Source organism: Mus pahari, chromosome 4, assembly GCF_900095145.1.
Source record: "Mus pahari chromosome 4, PAHARI_EIJ_v1.1, whole genome shotgun sequence".
Lineage (NCBI taxonomy): Eukaryota > Metazoa > Chordata > Mammalia > Rodentia > Muridae > Mus > Mus pahari.
This window is the reverse complement of record NC_034593.1, coordinates 78,913,986-78,937,322: the sequence shown is the minus strand read 5'-3', so window position 1 is coordinate 78,937,322 and position 23,337 is coordinate 78,913,986. Positions and strand designations below refer to the sequence as shown.

Here is a 23,337-nt window from a genome sequence, read left to right as displayed (position 1 = left end):
CAACCACCTGTAATGAGACCTGATGCCCTCCTCTGGGGTGTCTGAAGACAGCTACAGTGTACTTAAATATAATAAATAAATCTTTTTTTTTTTTTAAAGAGTGGGACTATGCATAGGATTCCAATAGCCCCTCAGTAAGGGGTGGGCCTGGGCAGTACCCTCCCCATCTCTGCCTGAATAAGAGGAACTTTCTAAACACAATTCTGCCTCAGAGCCCAAGCAGCTTCTTATTAAGTTCAGAATAAAAGGAAGAGAGCCTTAGGAACTGTGGGGCTTGCTTCCAGCTCCTTTGCAACTGAGCCGTGAGGGCATCTGCTACTCCCTTGGGCCTCCCGGGAAAGTCCTGTTCCTTGGTGAAGCAGAGATAAGCAGAGAGCTGGGCCTTAGTGAACTAGAGGTGAGGGTCCTTTGGGTTTGCAGTGCCATCTACCTTGACCATTGTCCTCCACAGGAACTTTCCCAGTATCCCATAGCCTCTTGACACAGTGCTGTTTTGTGAGCCGGGAGCTCTGCCATCTTGGAAATCCATTCACTTTGTCACTGGGAGCTACTGAGCACTCTAAAGCGTTGTGGTGTGCTGAGTCCATGCCAATGAGCAAACTGGATCCCATTCTTGCCTCTGTGGAGCATGAAAGACAGCACACAAACAAAACAGCATCCAGTACAGCTGGGCACGAGGACACCTCCTGCTTGAGTCCCCGTGTGACAAACATGACTCTGTCCTTGACACAACCATCTGAGTCACTATCACAACCTCTGCCAATCACAAGCACCCAGCTGATTAAAATAAGATCCAGGCTCAGTACATGCCAATGTGCTCATGTATGCTGTTGCCCACAGTGGTTGGAAGAGGGTTTCAGAGGCCTTGGAGCTGGGGTTACAGGGAGCTGTGAGCCAACTGAGATGGGAGCTTGGAAGGAAAGTTGAAAGTTGAGAGAAGAATCGTGGTTACAGGAGACTGTAAAGAGGTGTGTGTGTGTGTGTGTGTGTGTGTGTGTGTGTGTGTGTGTTTGTATGTGTGTGTGTGTGTGTGTGTGTGTGTGAGAGAGAGAGAGAGAGAGAGAGAGAGAGAGAGAGAGAGAGAGAGAGAGAGAAACAGTGAGGGGTATACAGGAAAGTCATCCCAGATAGCATGATGTTGTACATTCCTCTGACCAAGTCAGCTCAGTCAGTCAACAGGGACTCATGGGAATTGAAAAAAAAAAAGAAAATTAGACAATATTATAACATGACTCCACCTGGTGCTGAGGCTAAAGCAGGTTTATTTTTTTTCCAGTCTGCTTTTATATCATTCTAAGTACATGCAAAGAGTAAGGTCAACTCTAGGTCAAGGAACGAACAACTCTGGTGATATTCAGGGACTTATCAAGAAGATCAAGATCTTGAGCCTACATCCTTGTCCTAGCCCAATGTCAAATTCCTGTCAAATTTCTAGAAGGCAGCCCCAAAAGCTCTCCACATTTTCCCAAAGCTAGAAGGGACTCTTGAATTTCCCCCGAGCCCCTGGGAAGAAATGAATGTTCAGAGGCCATCATGATGTCTCAAGCCTGTCACCCCAGAACATGCCATGGTGAGGTAAAACCACTGCTATAAATTGAAGTTACCCTAGGACCACGGTAATAGCTCGGGCTACAATGTGAGACCTTATCTCAAAACAAAGCCACCTGGTACCCATTGATCACTACATTCAAACTTTGTTTTTATGTCTCAGTAAATTGAAAAAAAAAAAAAAGAAAAAGAAAAAGAAAAAGAAAGACTGTGTCCCAGTTTGCTTTCTATTGCTGTGATAAACGTGACCAAAACCAATTTGACCCTGGGTGTGGTGGTGCATGCCTTTAATCCCGGCACTCGGGAGGCAGAGGCAGGCGGATTTCTGAGTTCAAGGCCAGCCTGGTCTACAGAGTGAGTTCCAGGACAGCCAGGGATATACAGAGAAACCCTGTCTTGAAAAACTAAAAAAACAAAAACAAAACAACAACAACAACAACAACAAAAAACAATTTGGCAAAGGACTTATTTGATCTTTTTTGCTTTTTTGAAACAGTCTCTTTATATATTCATGTCAGCCCTGGAACTCACTATGTAGATCACGCTGACCTTGAACTCACAGAGATCCTTCTGCCTAGCCTCCTATGCTCTGGAACTAAAGGCTTGGGCAATCACACCCAACCTGGATTAATTTAATTTTACAGGTTACAGTTCACAGCAAAGGTAAGGAACCCAGAGGCAGGAACTGACACAGAGACTGTGAGAGAGTATATAGTGGTTTCTCCTTGGGCTCACGTTCAGCTTGCTCAAGGGTAGCACAACCCACACTGGGCTGGGCCTTTCCACATCAGTCATTAACTAATAAAATGCTACCACTGGCTTACAGGCCAGTCCACTGAAAGCAATTACTCGATCTATATCCCCTCTTCCCAGAGGAGTCTAGCCAGCATCAAGCTGGCAAAACAACAAAATCTTACCAGCATAGACTGAAAATATAGAATAAACACCTTTTAAAAAAATCTATATATCTAAAACCAGACCCAGAGCTGGTGTCACTGCTGTTTCTCCAATTTGAGTTTCTATATCTGAAAATTAGCTACCTTATCTTGCCTTCCTTTATCTCTACTGGTTGGGCTCCAAGAATGAGAAAAGCTACAGAAAAATTAAGATTAGATTTCCCCTCCTCTCTACTGAAAAGCGAATTCTAAAACTTAGATTTGAATATAAAGATTCCACTAGATCTTTAAGCAAAAGCTGACTTCATTGTATTGTCAAGAGTCCCAGAAACCAGGAGTGAAGGAGCAGGTCTGCAATCTTAGCACTTGGAAATCTGAGACAGGGGAATTAATGAGTTGGACGCCCCCCAGGTCTTCGTAGCAAGACTTCTCCCAGAAAGAAACGAAAATAAAACGAAAAAAAGGAGAGAGAGAAAAGTAAAGAAGAAAAAGAAAGAGAAAGGTAGGAAGGAAGGGAGAGAGAGCAGAGTCCTCAGCCTCCCGGTTTAAGTGTCAGCCGATTACGAAGTCCGCCCCCCTAGCAGGACACGTTTGCGTGGTTGGCTTGAGGGCATAGAGAAGCTAAAGGAGGCGGGGCTAGTTCCCTAATCCAAGATGGCCGAAGAGGCTCTTCTAGAGGGAGGCTCAAAGGCTGATAATGTCATTGGTGGAACTGCGGCTGCTTCACAGTGGGAGGGAATGACAGCATCTCAGTTTCCGGTTCCGGCAATACCGGGATCCCAGTGGAGATGGAGGAAGATGCGAACCGAGTCTGGCTGTCGCTGGGACTGGAGGGTAGTGCGGGGGCTTCGGTCTAGGAGTCCCAGTCTCAGACGCGGCTAAAGCGCCGGGGTCTGAGAAGGTAAGCGACCACGGTGCTTGGGTGCCTTGAAGGGTCAGAGGTACCTAAGGTTCAACTTGCCGAGGAGGCAGCGGATATCTGTCTGCTCTGCGGGGCTGCATCGCCATGGGAAGCCGCTCCGCAGTTTTGGCAACGAAAGGCAAGTCCCCCGAGGCGTCTCGTCCTGGCCGAGGAGCATGAGAGACTGACAGCTAGAGAAGCGTGACGAGGGGCATGCCCGAGGACCCAGAATTGCCCCTGCAAGAGCCTGACAGAAGGTGCATAAAGGAGGGTGTCACGTGGAGTATGTGGAGGGGATTGTCATGTGGTGTGTGTGATGGAGGATCACGTGGAAATCTATTGAAGACCAATGAAGACTAGGTGGGAATCTCACCACGCCGGAGGGAGGAGGCCGTGGTAGATTGGGAGGCAGCATAGTCAGGACCTAGTGAAGGGCAATGAATAGTTAGCGGGACAGGTGTTCCATCATACAGTTAATTCACATTCATGTGGGTGACAGCTCCCAGAATGCATAACCTGAAGTGGCAGAGAGAAAGAAAAGAGGGTGCTGGCAAGTATTTGTTTTGCCTGAGAATGGCAGCCTGGTGTCTGGTCAGGAGTTGACTATCGCTCGGTGACCCGATGTGGTGGGAGTGGCTGATTGGAATGGACCAGTTAGTCATCTTTGTGTCCACGTCTAAGGATGAAATCAGAGGACTCCTAACCTGGTCCTAATGATGCTGGAATCTGAGAATAGTTATAGTTCTTACAAAGCTGACAAGCTGGAATAAGTAAAGCAGTGCTTCCCACATTTTGATAATCCATATATTATCCAGAGATGTTAGAGGGTTGATTCTTTTTCTTTTTTTTTTTAAGATTTATTTATTATTATAAATAAAAAATAAAGTAAGTACACTGTAGCTGTTTTCATACACACCAGAAGAGGGCATCAAATCTCATTACAGATGGTTCTGAGCCACCATGTGGTTGCTGGGACTTGAACCCAGGACCTTCGGAAGATCAGTCCGTGCTCTTACCCACTGAGCCATCTCTCCAGCCCTAGAGTGTTGTTTCTTAATCAGCAGGTTTACAGTATGGCCTGAATCCCCTCTGACCCCAAAGACAGGGTTTTTCTGTGTAAACCAGGCTGACCTTAAACTCCTCTCTTACCTCAGCGCCCTTGGGCTACCACACCTATCTCTGCTCTTGTATGAACAACTATAACGTCCATGCCGTTAGTGGGCCACTCTGGCTGGTGAGGACTTAGAAAAACCCTGCTCAGTAGAACTTTGTGCAGTAAGGGAAATAATTTACTGTTAACAAAATCCTTCCATGGTTGTTAACTCCAAAGGCCAGTGATCTAGCTCAGTTGGTAGAATGTGCATAGCATGCAGGCCAGAATAAACCGAGCAAGCATTATCGTGGCTCACATCTGTAATCTCAGCATTTAGGAATTGCAGATAAGAGGCTCAGAAGTTCAAGGCCAGCTTGGGCCACTTGAAACTCATACCAAACAAACAACAAAACAGCAGCAAAGCAAAGCAAGGGAGTAGTTGTGAGTCTTGCTTATGTGAGGAGAGTGGGGTTGTAACACGTGCATATTTGAGCTAGTCTATTTTCCATTTCATTTGATAACTTCAAGCATAAAACACTCCCTAGTCTGGGTGCGTCTGGGCGATCTGTTGGGATGTATAGGAGGCACTTAATGATTCACAAACAATGCTTTTGTTGTTGTTTTTTTGTTTTTTTGTTTTTTTCTTTGAGACAGGGTTTCTCTGTGTAACCCTGGCTGTCTTAGAGCTCACTCTGTAGACCAGGCTGGCCTCAAACTCAGAAATCCACCTGCCTCTGCCTCCTAAGTGCTGGATCAAAGGCATGCCCCACCATTGCCTGGCTCTGTTGTTGTTGTTTAAAGATTTATTTATTTATTATATGTAAGTACACTGTAGCTGTCTTCAGACACTCCAGAAGAGGGCATCAGATCTCATTACGGATGGTTGAGAGCCATTATGTGGTTACTGGGATTTGAACTCAGGACCTTTGGAAGAGTAGTCAGTGCTCTTAACCACTGAGCCATCTCTCCAGCCCCCTCTGTTGTTTTTTTTAAAGCAGGATTTCTTGTAACCCTGGATGGCCTTGAACTTGCCATAGTCAAAGATGACTATGAACTCATGATCTTCCACCTCCCAAATGCTAGGACTATAGGCCTGGGTCACCATATCTTTGTTGTTGTTGTCATGCCATGCTGGGGATTAAGTTTAGAGCTGGGTACATGCTAGGCAGTCACTCTGTCAACTGAGCTACAACCCCAGCCCCATGAACAATTTTAAAGGTGACAGAAAATCCAGAATTGGAGTCCAGTACCACAAATAAGGTCAGACAAAGGGCCGTAAGGAAGATGGACTGACTGAACCAGGAGAAAAGAAGGCTGAGGAATGATTGCATTCATATTTCTACAAAGAGGATTTTCCAGCAGATGAAACAAAAACTGATATTTCAGCAGGACATCTGGAGGTTATAGGACACTGGAGCAAGCTGAGATTCTACTTTCAGGGAGAAACTTCCCTTAATCCAAGGGTATAGTGCCCTCTCAGCCTTCTAATATGGTGTCTTATTGATTGGGTCATGACCTTTAGTGGCTCCTCCTGTTACTATGACATTGTAGGATTACGGACGGGCCTTGGGAAATCCTGGCTTCCTTCTGGGTTGGAGAAAGGGGATATGGAGCAGTGAGCTCTGTCTCAGGATGCTCAGTAGAGATGCCTGTAGTGGCTGATTCTGCGGTACAGGCTAAGAAGGTGCCCAGGAAACCAGGTCTTAGAACAGAGTAGCTCATCGCTCTGCCCTTCTGCCCTGCCTAGCATGCAATTTGTGCATGCCCAGCAGGAGGCCCCTGCTTGAGCCCTGCTGTGTTTGTCTTGCGATGACACCATGCCTGCTCAGCCAATAAGCTCAGTCACTGTACAGGAACACTAAGAATGAGAAGGCAGTCTTGGCTTGTGAGATGAAGCTGAGAGAACTGGCAGTCTCTAGGCTGTTTACACTGCCTCCCATGGGAGGACTTAGTTTTAATTTAAACAGCGAGAATTGCACTGAGATGTTTGGCTCACTTGGCACAGAAGGCACGTGGCTTATCTTGCCTTCCCTGATGTGTGGCTGCATGGCGCTGGGCTGGTCGAGTTTGACCGTTTGAGTCTTCAATTTGCTCCCTTCCCTGATGGTTTTTTTTTTTTTTTAAGATTTATTTATTATTATACATAGCTGACTTCAGAAGCACCAGAAGAGGGCATCAGATCTCATTAATGGATGATTGTGAGCCACCATGTGGTTGCTGGGATTTGAACTCAGGACCTTTGGAAGAGCAGTCAGTGCTCTTACCCTCTGAGCCATCTCGCCAGCCCCTGAAGTTTTTTGTTGTTGTTGTTGTTGCTGTTTTGTGGTTTGGTTCGTACACCCGGGGTTAGCCCAGATGCAAGCAGGTCCTGTAGCTCTCTAGGTTCTTGAGAGGAAACCACTCGGGTGGCTCTTCTCTCTTTCTGGGACTAGCTAATCGCCAAGGAGGACTTAGACCTTTGGCCTGTTCCTGACTTTTAGACTCCACTCCCTGTGGTGCGAAATCCTCTCTACACTCGTCCTGACACTTTCTTCTAATGTAGACTGGAGAAAATATAGATTATGGGGGTGGGGTGGATGCAGGGATGGTCAGAGCAGTCGGCATGGGGGGCAGAGGTGAGGGAAGCAGGCAGCAAATGTTAGTAATGTGACCCCCACTGAGCATGAACGGACAAAGGTGGCTGCTTCCTCAGAGGAACCAGGAGTGTCCCAGCCTCCAGGAATTCCCTCATGGCACACAGTGACATCCTGCTCTCCATGTAGGCCTTGAATTATGCCAGGTGGATGGATTGTCCACAGTGTTCTAAGCATGCCCAGCAGGTGAGACAGAATGGTCCCTATTCAGGACTGTGATGGCAAGACCTAGGAAAGAGCCAAAATTCAGAATAGTTGGTCCTACACACTGCATAGGGGCTGAGGTGCAGGGTGGTCAGCATTGCTATGTGGTGAGGAATGATTTCAGAAGGGCTTGTCAAAGACAAAAGTGCAGAGACAATGCACTGGGTCGTGGATGCACTGAGCCAGGCTGTTTGAAGGCTAAGCTTCTCTGAGGTGAGTGTCCTGAAAGATACAGCCCGAGAGGTGGACTTGGCACCCTAGGCAGGAGGGGAAAGCAATGAAGTCCTGACCTTCCTCACATCTCCTACCTGCCCAAACCCCAGGTCTCCGGGCACAATGGAGGACAAACGGAACATCCAGATCATCGAGTGGGAGCACCTGGACAAGAAGAAGTTCTATGTGTTTGGTGTTGCTATGACAATGATGATCAGGGTCAGCGTGTACCCGTTCACCCTCATCCGCACCCGCCTGCAGGTCCAGAAGGGCAAGAGCCTCTACCACGGCACCTTCGATGCCTTTGTCAAGATCCTGCGGGCAGATGGAGTGGCGGGCCTCTACCGGGGGTTCCTGGTCAACACCTTTACACTCATCTCCGGCCAGTGCTACGTCACCACTTACGAGCTCACCCGGAAGTTTGTGGCTGACTACAGCCAGAGTAATACAGTCAAATCACTGGTAGCCGGGGGCTCCGCCTCCCTCGTGGCTCAGAGCATCACGGTGCCCATCGATGTTGTCTCCCAGCATCTGATGATGCAGCGGAAGGGTGAGAAAATGGGTCGCTTCCACGTGCGCGGGAACCTAGAGGGACAAGGGTTGATTGCCTTCGGCCAGACTAAGGACATCATCAGGCAGATCCTTCGGGCCGACGGCCTCCGAGGCTTCTACCGGGGCTACGTGGCCTCTCTGCTCACGTACATCCCAAACAGTGCAGTCTGGTGGCCCTTTTACCATTTCTATGCAGGTAAGCAGGGGCTGGGAAGGAGAGCACTAGTGGCGGGGCAGGGACACTGTTGCTTCTGGCTGTTTTTAGAGTGGAGATGAGTACAGAGAGGGGACCAGATCAGCCCCACTGAGTGTTGGGATCATAGGTGCACGCCCCCAGCCGAGCCCAGCTGAACCCGAGTTTTGCTAGCCTCGTTTCTTCTACTTAGCACAGTATCGAATCTCGACTTTGTGGTAAAACTAAACTCTGTACCAACCCTTTGGGAATACACTCTGGCAATCTTTGTTGTTGTTGTTGTTTTTTGTTTGTTTGTTTTTTTGTTTTTGTGGTTTTGTGAGGTAGGGTCTTTCTGTTTAACCCAGACTGGCTTTGAACTCACTGTAGTCCAGTGTAACCTAGAACTAACAGCAATGCCTCTGCTCCCTCCGTAAGCGCTGGGATCACTCCCAGCAAAATCTTCGTAAGCAGGCTAGGGATGTAGCTCAGTTGAGGACAGCTTAGCCAGCATACACAAGGCGGGAGGGTTAATCTCCAGGCCTGCAGAAAAGCCACACTAACTAAGACTAAAGCGAGTGCCCAGGCAGGCATTGTCTGTGGAGGCTGCCTTCAACCTCTGCCCTCACCTGGTCTTGTGAACACTTAAAAGAGTTATGTTTCCCCTTGTGCCCCATTCTGCAGCATCGATAGCCAAATCTGTCCAGAGGTCTCGGCCTACAGTCTGACCGTGGGCCTCCTCCTAGGGATGGAACACAAGGCCTTGCACACCCGCTGTATACTTAGGCAGCTGCTTGGCCACCGAGCTGCATCCCCAGCCATTTAAAAATTAAACATTGGTTTTGTTTTTAAAATAGGCTCTTATTCTACAGCCCAGGCTAGCCTGAAACTCAGTATGTAGCTGAGCCTGACCTTAAATTCTGAGCAGTTTGCTTCACCCTCTCAAGTACTAGGCTACAAATGTGGCTGCCCAGCTTAAGTTTCATTTTGAGGCAGGATCCTGCCTCTGTCTCCTCGGCTACTGGAGTTCTAGGCTCACACTACCACACTCAGTGTGTTGAGAATTGAGACTCAGCGTCTGAGACTGGGACTCAGGTGACCAAGGCTGGCCCTAACGTACTGATCCTGCTGCCTCTGCCCACCTGGTGCAGGGTTGCAGCCCTGTGCCCACCACACAGTGCTTTTTGAGTCAGGATTCATACAATCCAGTCTGGTCTTAAGCTCTCTCTGTGGACAAGAGGGACTTCAAACTTTTGATTCTCCTACCTCTCCCTTCCCTCCAAGTGCTGGGGTGACAGGCATGTGTCAGAATGCTCAGTTTGTGACACAGTCTCTCACAGTGTATCCTACTCAGTGTGTACTTGAAGATATTCTCTCTCTCTCTCTCTCTCTCTCTCTCTCTCTCTCTCTCTCTCTCCTTCTCTTTCTCTCTCTCTGACGTAGGGCCTCATTGTGTAGCCCTAACTTGCCTGCTATGTGGGCCACGCTGCTTGGCGCTTGGCGTTGGATTTCTAATCCCCTTCCTCTTTCCCCTGAGCGCTGGGATTAAAGGCTTGCACCATGTCAGGTTTATGCAGTGCTAGGGATCGGACCCAGTGTTTGAGCTGTGTTAGGTAAGCCCTACCAACTGAGCCACATCCTTAGGCCCCCGTTTATACTCTCGAGACATCTCACTAAGCAAGTAGGTTGGACTTGAACTTGTTCTATAGTCCATGCAGGCTCTCAACTTGTGATCCACCTGCTTCTGTTGCCCAAGAGCCCAGTTTACTTGTGTGTAAAGTAATTCCTGGGGGGGGGGTGTTGTCTATGCCCCCCTGTTCTCCAATAATTGCTGGGAAGTTTCTATGCTCATTGTAACTTCCGAGTAAAGATACAGACGCCTGGAGTTTTTATTAAGGAGTAGCAAGCCTAAGCCAGGCAGGTTCTGAGCTTTTCTAACTCCACTGGGCTGCTTCTACCCAGACAGATGCCACATTACTTGCCATTCTGGTCTTGCCCTGGCTTGCTCTGGTCCATGTGTGTCCTCATGGCTGCTCTCTCACTGTGACTTCATGTTGAATCCTCTTGGTCCCACCACGGTCTCCCATACCTCCTTCTCCTCCTGGTCCCTCTCCCTCTCACTGGGACCCCCTCATTGGGATCGGAAGCCCCGCCCTGCTCTCTGTCCCGCTGATTGCTAATCAGCTCTTCATTAAACCAATCAGTCTTCTTGCCCCAGGAAAGTGGCAGCTTGCAGGAGTGGGGCCTGTGCATCTAGGCCCAGGAAACAGGCAGTGCAGGTCCCAATGCTGCTGCCTGATGACTGCAAAATGCCTCCTTCAGAAGGGTGCCCATGCGGCAAATGCCAGGTCACCCTGTTTCTGTTGACATGCTTGACTCGGGGTGGTGGTGGAACACAGTTAGGAACTGGGGAAGAGGTGGCTCCAGCAGGCTTACGGAATCCTCCATGTCAGCTGGAACTTGGAGGCTTTGACCTCTGCCCTGCCAACCTTCTTCCTACATCTGTCTAGCCTCAAACTACCAAAACTAAACACACGAGAAAGAATTCCTAAGGACCTGACTGACTAGGAAACTGAGAGGAGATCTTTGAGATGTTGCGTCTGTGTGACTTAGGGAAAGACCTAAGACCTGTGTGTCTGTGAAGTGTCCTCCAGGTCCTTGGTCACTCACCTCCAGTCACACCCACTGCCCCTCCCAGTCGCTCTGCTCTAAGTCTCTGCTCTTACTAGAATGTGCACTTCCTGAGGGCAGGGATCCCGGGCACTTTTTTCCATTCTTTACACGGCCCTCAGGACCCAGGGTGGCTCACTGAATCCTCGCTGACTAAATGAATGAACTCTTGTCTTTTACCTCAAGAGAGAGTAAAGCAGAGAATCTGTGCACAGGCACACTTCCCAGTGGCACTGGGAAAACAGGCCTCCTTGCCTGGAACCCCACAGTCATTGCACTTGGAAATCCAAGTTTCTCCTTCTTCTTTTGTCCTAGTGATTGAGTCTAGAGATTCAAACAGGCTAAGCAGGTGCTGGGCCACTGAGCTACACCCCTAGCCCTTGTTTATTTGACTTTTTTTTTTTTTTTTTTTTTTTTTTGGTTTTTCGAGACAGGGTTTCTCTGTATGGTCCTGGCTGTCCTGGAACTCACTCTGTAGACCAGGCTGGCCTCGAACTCAGAAATCCGCCTGCTTCTGCCTCCCAAGTGCTAGGATCAAAGGTGTGCGCCACCACGCCCGGCTTATTTGACTTTTTTGTTCTTATTTTGTGAGACATGGCTGGCCTTATAATAAAAATTACAAGCATGCACCACTATCCCTGGCTTTCTCTCCTTTTTAAAATTTAAACAGAATGTCATGTATCTCTCAAGTCACTGTGTAGCTGAAGATAACCTTGACCTTCTGCCACCCCCACCCCCAGTCTACTTCCAGAGTGCTGGGATTACAAACGCATGCCACCATGCCTGGCTTTCTGTGCTGGGGATCAAATCCAGAGCTCCATGCATGCTGGACTCTGTGCCTTCTCGCTCCATGTATGCTAAGTGAGCACGTTGCTAGCTGAACCCCTTTATTTTCTTGAGACAGAGTCTCATGTAGCCTGTATTGGCCTGGAAGTCACTGTGTAGCTGAAGTTGACCTTAGACTCCCAACCCTACCTTCATCTTTCCAGTGCATCGCCATGCCTGCCTACATTGCTTGCTTGCCTTGTTTTTTTTTGAGACAGGGTTTCTCTGTACAGCCCTGGCAGTCCTGAACCTAGCCTTGAAATCGGGGATCCGCCCATCCCTGGAATTAAAGTCATGCTTCATCATGCCCAGCCATTTTCTTTTCTTGTATAATCTGGTCCTCATTGTAAGATAAGACTTCCTACTTTAATATCAATTGCTTTTATTTATAAAAATATGTACATAGTCCAAAATTCCAAGTGAAGTTTGAAGGGCTAAGGATGTGGCTGAGTTGGTAGAGAGCCTGCCTGGCACACGTGAAGCCCTGGGAGCCATCGCCAGCAGTGTGTGGTCCAGCTGTGGTGCCACAAGTCTGTAATCCCTGGACTTTGGGGACAACAGGATGGTCAGGGCTCCTCCGCTGCTACATACTGAGTTCCAGGCCATCCTGGGCTACATGACACTTTGCCTTCCCCTGACCCCCTTAGAAGTAAAGACCTTTGAAAAGGTATGCAGAATGCAGTGAACAGCCTTCCTACCCAGGGCTGCCACCCAGTCCCTTCCATAGAGACCACTGTGTCCTTTATAAATGGGTACAACCAGAATGACTTAAACACTCCAGAGATACATAATGTGCATCTCTAGTGGATACAGGTAGAAACAGAAAGAGAAAGGTACAGGAAGGTGTAAAGGTCCGGAAGGGCCGAGGGCTTGTCTCTTTGTGCAGGCGTGAGCGGGCAGATGGGTGGGACCTCATATCTTGAGGCCTTGTCTTTCCCTGGATTCCAGAGCAGCTGTCGCGCCTGTGCCCTCAGGAGTGCCCTCACATTGTCTTTCAAGCCATCTCTGGGCCCCTGGCTGCAGCCACTGCCTCCATCCTCACCAATCCCATGGATGTCATCAGAACCCGTGTGCAGGTAATGCTGGCCTCCTCCCCACCCTGAGTCAGAGAAGCCATTAGAAGCAAGGCCTGTAGGCCTCCAGTGTCCCTGTGACCTCAGTGTGCCATGACCCTGGAGTTTAGTCTGCCCAGTGATCATCCAAGCCCCTCCCTGTCCTTATCTCTGCAGATACCAGCTGAGCCCCTGAAAGTCTCCAGCTTGTTTTTGCTTGTTGTCTGTCCCTTGCATATCTACCCATTTGCATGCCCAGCCTTGGGAGCTCTTACTGCCTTCTTCCAGCCTTCTGCTGGAATCTGTTCCATACTCTTTTAGCCCTAAGCCACCCCTTCCTCACCTTGTAGGCTTGTGGTGATTAAACTTAGCGATTTCATAGTAATTTCAGGTGTCTGATTTTTTCACCAGGCCATGAATCCATAGGGAATGAGAGACTGAACTGAGAGGTGGTCTCTAAAGAAGTGATCTGGGAGTAGAGAGGAAGAGCAGGGACCGTTGAGGACAATGGGAAATGAGAGACACAGATGTCTTCCATTCCCTTTCTTTGCCATGTGTGTGTGCATGAGAGGGATGTAGTGTGAGCAGAAGCTAGGGGAAAGCTTGGGCAGGTGGGTGAGTTCTTGCCTTGTACTGTGTGGGCTCTGGGAACCAAACGCAGGTTTGCTGGTCCTTTTGTTTGTGTTTCTTCAACCCTTAAGGAAGGTTCTCCGGTATCTCCGGCTGGATTTGAGCCCTGAAGTAGCTGCGAGGGCCTTGACCTCCTGACCCGCCCATCCCTCTGGAGAAGTGGGGTTAGAGGCATGCACGGTCATGCCTACTTTTAGAGGCACTGGCCTTTTCAGCAAATACTCAACCAACTGAGCCCCCAGCTATTTTTTTTTTTTTTTGAGACAGGGTGTCATGTAGTCCAGCCTTGCCTCAAAGATGCTGTTGTAGCTGATGCAGCTTATGCTGACCTTGAATTCCTGATCTTCCTGAGTTCTGGGATCACAGGAAAATGCTGGGTGTTTGGTCTTTTGTTGTTTTTGAGACAAAGACTCATAGTTCAACAAGGCTGTTCTCAAACTCACTTTGTAGCTGAGGATGACCTTGAACTCTTGATTCTCCTGCCTCCACCCTCCACTGAGTGATGCCAGCTAAGAAACCTGCATGGGTTTTGTTTGTTTTGTGTGTGTGTATGTGTACACGATATAGTATGTGTATGTGTACACGATATATACACTATATACACGTAGACCAAAGGTTAACTAGCAGTAGTTGGTTTCTCTCTTTCTACCATATGGGTTCCAGGGCCTTGAATTCAGGTCATCTGGCTTGATGGTAAACAGTGAGCTACATTGCTGGCCTGACAAACTCTTTTTAAAAGAGGTTTCACAGGTTGTACTGTGCAGACTCCTCCAAAACCCTGACAACTCTTGGTGCTGCCGAGGAATTGTGGTCCTATATGAAGTCAGCTCTGAAGACAGCATCAAGAAATAGGATCTAAATATGGTACATTATAGGCACAGGGTAGGTTTTGCCGTATCAAGTCTTACGTGTACAGCAAGAGGGGCTCTTAATGTGTAACTATGGTAACTTAGGAAGAAAGGTGGAGAATCAAGAGAGATAAATGGGAGAGGGGTTCCAGGTATGGTGAGGATGAGGATAGGAAGGAAGAAAAGGAACCTTAACAGGTTGGGGTCAAGTTGATTTTGGGGGCCACTAGAGTGTCCAAAGAAAGGAACAACAGATAGAAGTATTTTTGTCCCTAGGAAAAAGTGCTTCTTCCAACATATGAAAGTCAATACTCTGGCACCTGGTGGGCCTCCAGTGTAGACCTTGGAGAATCAGGGTTGGCCTCATTCTTTCCTTACCCCCCACCCCGGGTGTCCTAGGAGCCAACCCTAGGGATTGCCCATAGGCCCCTGCTCTAAGGAGCTACCAGGCCAGAGGCATGGGCTAAGCTGAACTTGCCCTTGCCAGGACTAAGGGAGGTTGTGGAAGCAGAGTGGTCATGTGAGATGTCAGAGGGGAAGAAGAGGTGTGGAGAAGGAGGAGGTGCTGAAGAAGGCAGGGGGCTGTGGTAGACGGGGCTGGCATCACCTCGTGAAGGCCACACTGGACAGGGAGGGTCTGAAGAAGGAGTCCTTTGTCTTGCTGTGGCACAAGTGCTCTGAGGTGGGCTCTGTAGTTGTGATTTGGGAGCAGGGAAGGAGGGAGGAGGTTGGAGTGAGGAGAAAGGGAAGCGGTCCTTGTCCTGGCGACAGCCTTTGACCTCCACCACCAACAACAGGAGGCTTCTAACCCTGAAGCCTGGAGAGACTGGGATGAGGGGAGCCAGCCATTCACTGGGGAATGAATGCAGCCTCCCAGAGACAGAGAAGCACCTAGTCCCAAGGCTTACAGCTTGCCTGAGGGCAGTGATAGCTGGCACTTAGCACCGTCTTGCTGGGCAGAACTCTTGGCAGTCTGTTGTTTGAGACAGGGTTTCATCTTGTACCTCTGACTGGCCTGGAACTCACTGTATCCACCAGCTGGCCTGCAATGTATAGAGATCCACCTACCTCTGCCTCTCCTGCTAGGATTAAAGATGTGTGACACCATGCCCAGCTCTACTGTTGGGATTGTAACAACCTGGTGGCACAGGGTCTCTCTCTCTCTCTCTCTCTGATGTAGCTCTCTTCAGACACACCAGGAGAGGGCATCAGATCTCATTATGGATGGTTATGAGCCACCATGTGGTTGCTGGGAATTGAACTCAGGACCTCTGGAAGAGTAGTCAGTGCTCTTAACCACTGAGCCATCTCTCAGCCCAGGCATAGGGACTATCACCATTTTCTATTTTAGAAAACTGGGGTAGGCAGGGTTAAGTCCACCCAGGTAGACTGTCACCAGAGCTAGGAGGAAGTCACTGTGCTGCCCAGAAAGCAGAGGCTAGCCCTTGGAGTCCCTCTTCCAGCCTGAAGTGCTGTTGAGGGAGTGCTGAGCAGTGGTGACAGCAGACAGTTGGTGGCTATTCACTGTGGTGACTTTTTCAGGTTGAAGGCAAGAGCTCCATCATCCTGACCTTCAGACAGCTGATGGCGGAAGAGGGACCTTGGGGTCTCATGAAGGGCCTCTCAGCGCGAATCATCTCGGCTACACCCTCCACCATCGTCATCGTGGTAGGCTACGAGAGCCTCAAGAAGCTCAGCCTGCGACCCGAGCTGGTGGACTCGAGACACTGGTAGCGAGGGGTGGATGGAGAGGCTGTGGTTTCACACATTACTCTGGGCCAGGGCACAACAGGGAGGATAACCGCCCCTGTGAATGCCACCACCACACACCCATCCTGCCCCAGGTTGTCTGTCAGGGATAAGTGAGGAGACTTTGGACTGCTCATTCTGCAGAGGTTCCATGCCTGGCTTCCCTCATCCCCATCATTTTATTTCTCCTGCAGATCTGGGCCCTTCACTCAGTCCTTATACTCAGTCATGGCCACAGGACCCCGTTAGCCCCTCACTGGTGCCCCTCTCTCTGTCCTTCCCTCAGGCCTGGAGAAGAGCCACTCTTCATTTGCTTGTCCCCTGCTTCTTCCTCTCGAGCCTTAGGCCAGGGCTCTGAATAGCTGCCCAGGGTCTATTTATTTTTTATGCCTGCTTATTTTAAATTTGGGACTTGAGTTGTTCATTGCTCTGCCCTGCCTTTGGGGGACAAATTGGAGCAGCACACACTCTGCAGAGCGTTCGTCTTCTCAGGCAGTTACTAGGAGGGAGAAATGCTAAGGCTTCGTATGCGTACCTGAACATCTGTGAGTGAGCCAACTAATGCGGATAGCTCAGTCTGCTGTCAGACCCCACTCCTTGGAGGAGTGGAAAACTGTGACACCAATCTCAATTCCTTATCCCTCTTCCCTGTCCCTTCAGGCCTGGGAACCTACAGACAGAAGGAGCTGCTGGCCTTCATTGGCCCAGGTGACTACAGTAGAGGGCCCAGTTGTAAGTGGGTCAGACTCACTAGAGAACACTGTCCTTGGAACTTTGCCCTGAAGCCAGGTTGAAAGAGTCACTGGCTCAGATGTGTGTTCCTCACTCTTAACTCCTCAGGCCAGCTGAGCCAAGCCCTGGAGGTGCCACCAAGGTTCTGAGCCTGAGGCAGCAGTGCTACAGGCACACCCGTCACTCAGATGTATAGCAACAGGCGTCTCACAGTGGGACTCTGGAATATGGACTGTCCTTGTTTTTCTTGTCCTTGTGAAGTGTCATCCCGGTCATGGTACCCTGTGCTGGCAACAGAATTAAAAAAACAAAAAAATCAGGAAGGCACCCAAGTCCAGGTCCGCCTGGTTACCAGCCTCTTACTGCCAAACCCGTTGATGCTTCCTCCCTCAGGAGCTCCCCTCTCCCCTGCCTCTACTGAGCCTGTGTTGGTGGCAGAGAGGCACAGTGTGAGGAATGGGGAGAAAGCAGGCAAGCCTTGCTCTAGGGCCTGGGAGCTGCTTTTGACCTAATCAGTGGCCCTATGCCTTGGGGAGTGCCATGGTGCCAAGTTGGAAGGTGCTAACTGAAGCTTCATGTTTCTCGAGGCTGCTGCACAACACTCTTCCACCCTGACCCGATCGACCCAGTCTCCACACTTGCCCTCCTACTACTTGCTGTGGTCCGTATTTGTCTCCTTCAGAGTCCTCCACTTTTATTCGTCTCAGCATTTTGGTTGTTTTTTTTTGAGACAGAGTCTCATATGTCCCAGGCTGGGTTTGAATTCATTATGTAGCAGAGGGTAGCCTTGAACTCTTCTTGATCTCCCTCCACCTCCCGAGTTCCTGGTTTACAGGATGCCGCCAGGCCCCACTTCCTGCACTTTATTGAGAGAGCCCTTAAGTCTTGCCCGTAGTCATCTGAAGGGTGGAGCCCACAGATCATTTTAAATCCTTTCGCTCCTCACATCTACCTTAAGAGCTACCACTACAGAGGAGCAAGGGGTTTCCTACCAAGCCCTTTGTGACTGGACGCCTCTGCTCTTCTTTGGTCTTTCCTAGCAGGGCAGAGTGTGAACATAGTTCCCTCCCACCTTTCATGCCTCAGGTTACTCCTTCCTGACTTGCTTTTCTTGTCCGGTGTTTAAGCCTCCCCCTCGTCCTTTCTCCCTTTCCTCCTTTCCCCTTGTGTTTAAAAAGGACCTTGGACATACAGGTAAAGGCACCCCGTCAGAACTCCTGCTTTCCCAAGGTCAGGGACTGGGATTGGCCTTGGTGAAGATGGGCTAGTGGGCGGCCATTTTTCCAAAACTGGAGACCAAAACAGCTAGAAATTTTGACCCGTTGGTCAAAACACAAATTAGAAACTCAGCAAGACAGGAAGGCTGGCTGGAGGCGCATGGGAAAGAATGCACATTCAGCATTAGCTAGAAACGGATTCGAGGAGATTAGCTGTGAACATCCACTGTTGCACTGTATGAGATCTTTGAAATGTAATTAAAAGTTTTTATTGAGCCCCTAAACCTCGGCTTTTGGATTTTGTTTTGTTCCGTTCTTCCCGGAGCTGAGAACTAATTCCTGGTCTCCGGCCACTGCCCCGCCCCATCCGGCTCCGTGACGGGCATCCCCCGGCCTCCAATCGGAGGTCCTGCTGGGAGGAGCTGCAGGGCCAGTTCATTTTGGCGGTTCAATTTCAACATGGCTGAGGTGAGCCGAGATAACGAAGCTGCGGGAAGGGGGCCTGAGGGCGCCTCTCCGGAAGCTGTGCCAGAGGACGCGACCATCTCCAGGGTGAAACTCCTCGACACCATAGTAGACACTTTCCTCCAGAAGCTCGTCGCCGACAGGAGGTAGGTGGGGACCAATGGGGAGAGGTGGCGGGAGGTTTGGCACCGGGATCGTAAATCCCGCGAGATCCGCTCGGCGCAGTCACGTGGGGGCGGCCCGCCGCGGCCGAGCACCGGCGCTCCGCGGGAACCTCTCGCCGCGGTTTGCAGAGGAGTAGAGGAAAGGCGCCTGGTGCAGTTGCTCTCTTCTCCACCGTCCCGCAAGGCAGCAGCCTGGGGCCTCCGGGAGCCTTAGGGCAGCCGACGTCCTTCCCCGGAGGCCATCTGTTTATAGACCTAACGCGCCAGGGCGCCGGGTGAGCGCAGAGCACTGCTGGCTGGAGCGGGAAGGCGCGGGCGGTGGCGACCACTGAGCCGTAAGGAGACACTTGTTGCTCTTCCGATATCGGACAGTGTTAAAGGGACAGTTTTGCCCCTGAGCCCAGCACCTGTGATAACGAAACACCCTTGCATCCCCACCGGTTCTCCACGATTTCTAGTCTTTGGCCTCGGTGATTTCCGTTTGCCAGGCTCGGCCGTCCCACTGTCACAATCCCACTTCCTCAGGAGGTGGAGGCAGGAGGATCGTGAGTTTGAGAAGAGCCTGCCCAATTCATCCAGACCCTATCTCAAAAGTCGGGCTGGGGTTATAACTAAGTGGTCCGTGGTTCATTCTTTCAATCTGGTGGTTAGGGGAGAGGTTTGGGAAAGAACAACATTCCCTTGGTTAGTTGGTTGGTTGGTTTTTCGAGACAGGGTTTCTCTGTGTAGCCCTGGCTGTCCTGGAGCTCACTCTGTAGACCAGGCTGGCCTCGAACTCAGAAATCCGCCTGCCTCTGCCTCCCAAGTGCTGGGATTACAGGCGTGCGCCACCACCGCCCGGCCCTTGCTGTCCTTTTCATTGGTCTGGGTGCGGCCCAACTGCCAGAAATGCCGATTTTAGGCTTCACAATATAAAAATGTAGTCATACATACGCTGGGCAGTGGTGGCGAAAGTTCAGATGATCTGGTCGTGGTGGCAATTCATTTCTGAGTGCGGATCTGTGTCCTGTCCAGATCTCCCCTTACTCTGTCTTCACTGTGCCTTTGTCAGGCTGCGTCATCTTAGTCTTATCTCCCAAGTCCGTCCTTTTGAGTCAACCTGTGCAGGTCTTAGTATCTGCCTCAATCCCTTTGGCCCTTCTATAGTTCCTCTGTCATGAATCATTTCAGATTCTTGGGTTCAAGCCTCTCCCTTCTCTGAATGGTGGAGTGTACATTGTAGCTGGTTCCGTCACATCGCAGCTGAGCTACCTTGGACAAGCTTCTGTTTACCAGTTCTTGGTTATCTGAGTATTGGGGATGATGGTAATGGATGGTCATTAAGGATCCTAAGGTCTTGGTAAGCTAACTCACCTAGAATGCTTAGAACAGGGCCAGGCACCAGTCAGTCTTCCAACCGTTCCCGTGACAACTGCATCTTTGCATGTGTACACAATAGAGAGCCCTTGAGTCACACCTGAGCCTCAGTACATCTGTGCTCTTCATGGAGCCCCGTCCCAGTCTGCAGCCACCTCAATATTCAAAGCTTATTTTCCTGAAGTCTGGTCTATACCTCCCTATATGTGTATGGAAGTCGGAGGATAACTTTCACAACCATTTCTTTCTACCAATATGAATCACAGGGATCAAACTTTGGTTGTCAGGCTTGGCACCAATTACCTTTACCCATTCAGCCTTTTTGAAACATGATCACTCACTAGCTGAGACTTGACTATTAGATTAGGCTAGCAGGCCACCAGTTCCCAGGAATCCCCCCAGCTCTGCTTCCTGAGCCCTGGGACTTTTACATGGGTGCGGGGTCCCAAGCTCAGTCCTTATGTTCAGGTGGCAAATGCTATACTGACTGAGCCGGCTCCCCAACTTCCACCTCCTCCCTCAGTTGGAGTCGTGCTTTGGATTTGTGTCAGCAAGGTTGGCCTGCTGTGGTGTCATGCTGCTCACTAAGTTGTTTGTGTTTGGTGGGTTAGTGTTTGTTTTTGAAACAGGGTCTTGTGTAGCTCAGACTGGCCCAGAACTTAAAATCTTCCACTTTCTCCATGCTAGGATTATTACAGTCTTCAATGTATGTGCCACTGTGCCTGGATTTATTCACTTCTGAGGACTGAACCCATGGCTTGGTGCATTCTAGGCAATTGCTCTACATCTTCAGCTAGAGAATCCCTTCTAAGGGACCAGGGCAGCTGTAACTGCAAGTGTCATTGGACAGCCTGAGTGTTTTGTATCCAGCTTGATCTATTGCTTTCAGATCCTTGCTGCTTTTGCATGTCACTACTGCCCTCTAGTGAGAAAACTGTGGAACTGTTGACTCAAGAAACCCGCTGTGCATGGTGGCATAAAGCAAGCCTGGTTTTTTGTGCTAAAAGTTTTGGAGTTTTAAGATATCTCTCATTTGCTGGCCTAGAACTCGCTGTGTTCCCCCTGCCTCTGCATCCTGATACAGGACTGCAGGAGTGCACCACCCTTGCTCCCTTAGCCCTGTGTATCTGTGACACTGCCCAAGAGTGTTACATGTTTGTTGTCAGGGCCATTTCTGCCTTTTCATAGTGTATGTGTAAAACAGTAGGCTGTAGCTGGGCATCTACATAGGAAACTCTAGGACAGCCAAGGTCACATAGTCCTTGTCTCAAAACGACGACAAAAACCCCAAAACCAGGTTGACAGATGACTGGTTTTCTCTATTCTCTACAGTGGGTGTGTGATACCAAGTCCAGATCTGCTGCCACCCACTCCACCCTTTTTATATCACCCAGGCTAGCCTGGACCTAACTCTGTGGACTAGATTAGCCTTGAATTGTAGAGGCCTCTTCTGCCTTTTGAAGTGTTGTGGCTATAGGCATCTGCCACCATGCCCAGCTTTTACATGGGCACTGGGTATCAAACATTCCTATGTGCACATGGCAGGCATGTTACCAACTGAGCCATCTCCCAGCCTCTGAAGTAAAATGTCTGTAAAGTGAAACTTTAGCTCCTTCACAGCGAGTGCTTTGGTTTTCACTTTCCGTGTTACTGCATCCACCACTGAGTTACACTCTCATCCTTATCCTGGGGGTTCTGTGCAGGCACTGAAACGCTGCTTCAGTGAGTTCAGATGACACGTGCAGATTGAGAAAATATGCTGGGGTAAAATCAGCCACACTGTACTCACCTCAGTAATTAATTAACTCCTCCCTCCCTCACTGCCTCCCTCCCTTTCCTAAAGAATTGTTTATTTTATATGTATGAGTACACTGTAGTTGTCTTCAGACACACCCATTACAGATGACATCCCATTACAGATGGTTGTGAGCCACCAGGTTGCTGGGACTTGAACTCAGGACCTCTGAAACAATAGTCCATGCTCTTAACCATAGAGCCATTTCTCCAGCTCTGGCCTCAGGAATTTCGATGGTTTTTTTGTTTTGTTTTGTTTTTGAGACAGGGTCTCTCCGTGTAGCCCTTGCTGGACTGGAACTCAGAGATCGGCCCGCCTATGCTGGGATTAAAGGCATGCACACCACAAACAGCCTTTTACTTACATGTTTTTAAATTCTGTTTTGGTTTTTGAAATAGTATGTTTCTGTGTAATGCAGACTGGGTTCACATTTGTTATTTAGCTGAGGCTGTGAACCCTTGATCTCCTGGCTTCGACTGTTGAGTGCTGTATTAACCAGAAAAGCTTTCCCTTTTTCTTTTTCTTTTCTTTTCTTTTCTTTCTTTCTTTCTTTCTTTCTTTCTTTCTTTCTTTCTTTCTTTCTTTCTTAATAGATTTATTTATTTATTTTATGTACGTGAGTGCGCTGTCACTGTCTTTAGACACACCAGAGGAGGGCATCAGATCCCATTACAGATGGTTGTGAGCCACCATGTGGTTGCTGGGACTTGAACTCAGGACCTCTGGAAGAGCAATCTGTGCTCTTAACCACTGAGCTATCTCTCCAGGCCGAAATGCTTTTTCTTAAGAGTCAGGTTTTGGGGGGGCTGTACTTACAGCCAGAGGGAAGGGCGTTTGTGTAGCATTCATGTGGACCTGAGTTTACCCCCAGCCCTGCAAAAAGCAAAAGAAAGAAAAGTTTTGATTTTATTGCCCTCAAACTCCCAGGCTCAGCAGATCCTCCTGCATCAACTGTGTATAGATACTTAAAAAAAAAAAAAAAAAAAAAAGATTTATTTATTTATTTAATATATATGCATGTATACCTGCATGCCAGGAGAAGGCATCAGATCCTAGTATAGATGGTTGTGAGCAACCATGTGGTTGCTGGGAATTGAACTNAGGACCTCTGGAAGAGCAACCAGTGCTTTTAACCACTGAGCCATCTCTCTAGCCCCACAGATACTTTTATTTAGAAATTTTAAAAGACAAATCTGTTTGAACAGCTTTGGAAGCCCCGAGGCCTCAGGCTCCACCTCTCCGTTTCCTGGAACACTAGAAAGCCCATCTCAGTTTTAAGGCTTAGTTTGTGGATTTCTTTGGTGGTGGTGTTTTTGAAGCAGGATCTCATTTTGTGGCCCAGGCTGGCCTTGAACTCGTGACGCTCCTACTGCCTACTGTGTAACAAGGTTGTACACACCACCAGACTCAGCTAGTCACTGGGTTTGGGGGTTTTGTTTTGCTTTAAGAAGGGGTATCATACAGCCCAGGCTCATCTGAGTGATGCTCCTTGCCTCTGCTTCCTGAGGTGGAACCAAAGTGCCATCGTGCTTTGTTGTGTGTTGTGCAGGGGACTGAACACAGGGCTTTGTGTGTGCCAAGTAAACACACTCCCAACTGAGACAGGTCCCTAGGCCTAGTAG

General features: G+C 49.2%; 2 protein-coding genes across 7 annotated transcripts in view; both read left to right on the top strand.

Annotated features, from left to right (window-relative positions):
- The first annotated feature begins 3,215 nt into the window (after nt 1–3,215).
- Nucleotides 3,216–18,220, top strand: Slc25a44 (solute carrier family 25 member 44). 6 transcript variants are annotated; one of them, XM_029537828.1, is made up of 4 exons: nt 3,216–3,345; nt 7,599–8,236; nt 12,656–12,783; nt 15,780–18,220. In XM_029537828.1, exons 2-4 carry the CDS (start codon nt 7,612–7,614, stop codon nt 15,969–15,971), a joined length of 945 nt encoding a protein of 314 aa, XP_029393688.1. In that variant the 5' UTR covers nt 3,216–3,345; nt 7,599–7,611; the 3' UTR covers nt 15,972–18,220. The 6 variants fall into 6 exon arrangements, with proteins under 6 accessions (XP_029393688.1, XP_029393689.1, XP_021052174.1 ...); XM_029537829.1 differs by having other exon boundaries at nt 3,216–3,484; XM_021196515.2 differs by having other exon boundaries at nt 3,216–3,602.
- Nucleotides 18,221–18,264: 44 nt separating this feature from the next.
- LOC110320642 (polyamine-modulated factor 1) overlaps nt 18,265–23,337 on the top strand; it is a 15,659-nt gene continuing 10,586 nt past the window's right edge. Inside the window, exon 1 of the mRNA XM_021196744.2 lies at nt 18,265–18,546. Coding sequence (XP_021052403.1) covers nt 18,395–18,546 — 152 coding nt within the window. The 5' untranslated portion in view covers nt 18,265–18,394. The remainder of the gene's footprint in view (nt 18,547–23,337) is intronic.

Bases quoted from the DNA above. Each gene is read 5' to 3' on its own strand.
- Slc25a44 (XM_021196515.2), top strand. From the start codon at position 3,559: ATGCCCGAGGACCCAGAATTGCCCCTGCAAGAGCCTGACAGAAG. The intron at 3,603-7,598 runs GTGCATAAAGGA...CCCAAACCCCAG, and splicing joins CTGCAAGAGCCTGACAGAAG to GTCTCCGGGCACAATGGAGG. The intron at 12,784-15,779 runs GTAATGCTGGCC...TGACTTTTTCAG, and splicing joins TCATCAGAACCCGTGTGCAG to GTTGAAGGCAAGAGCTCCAT.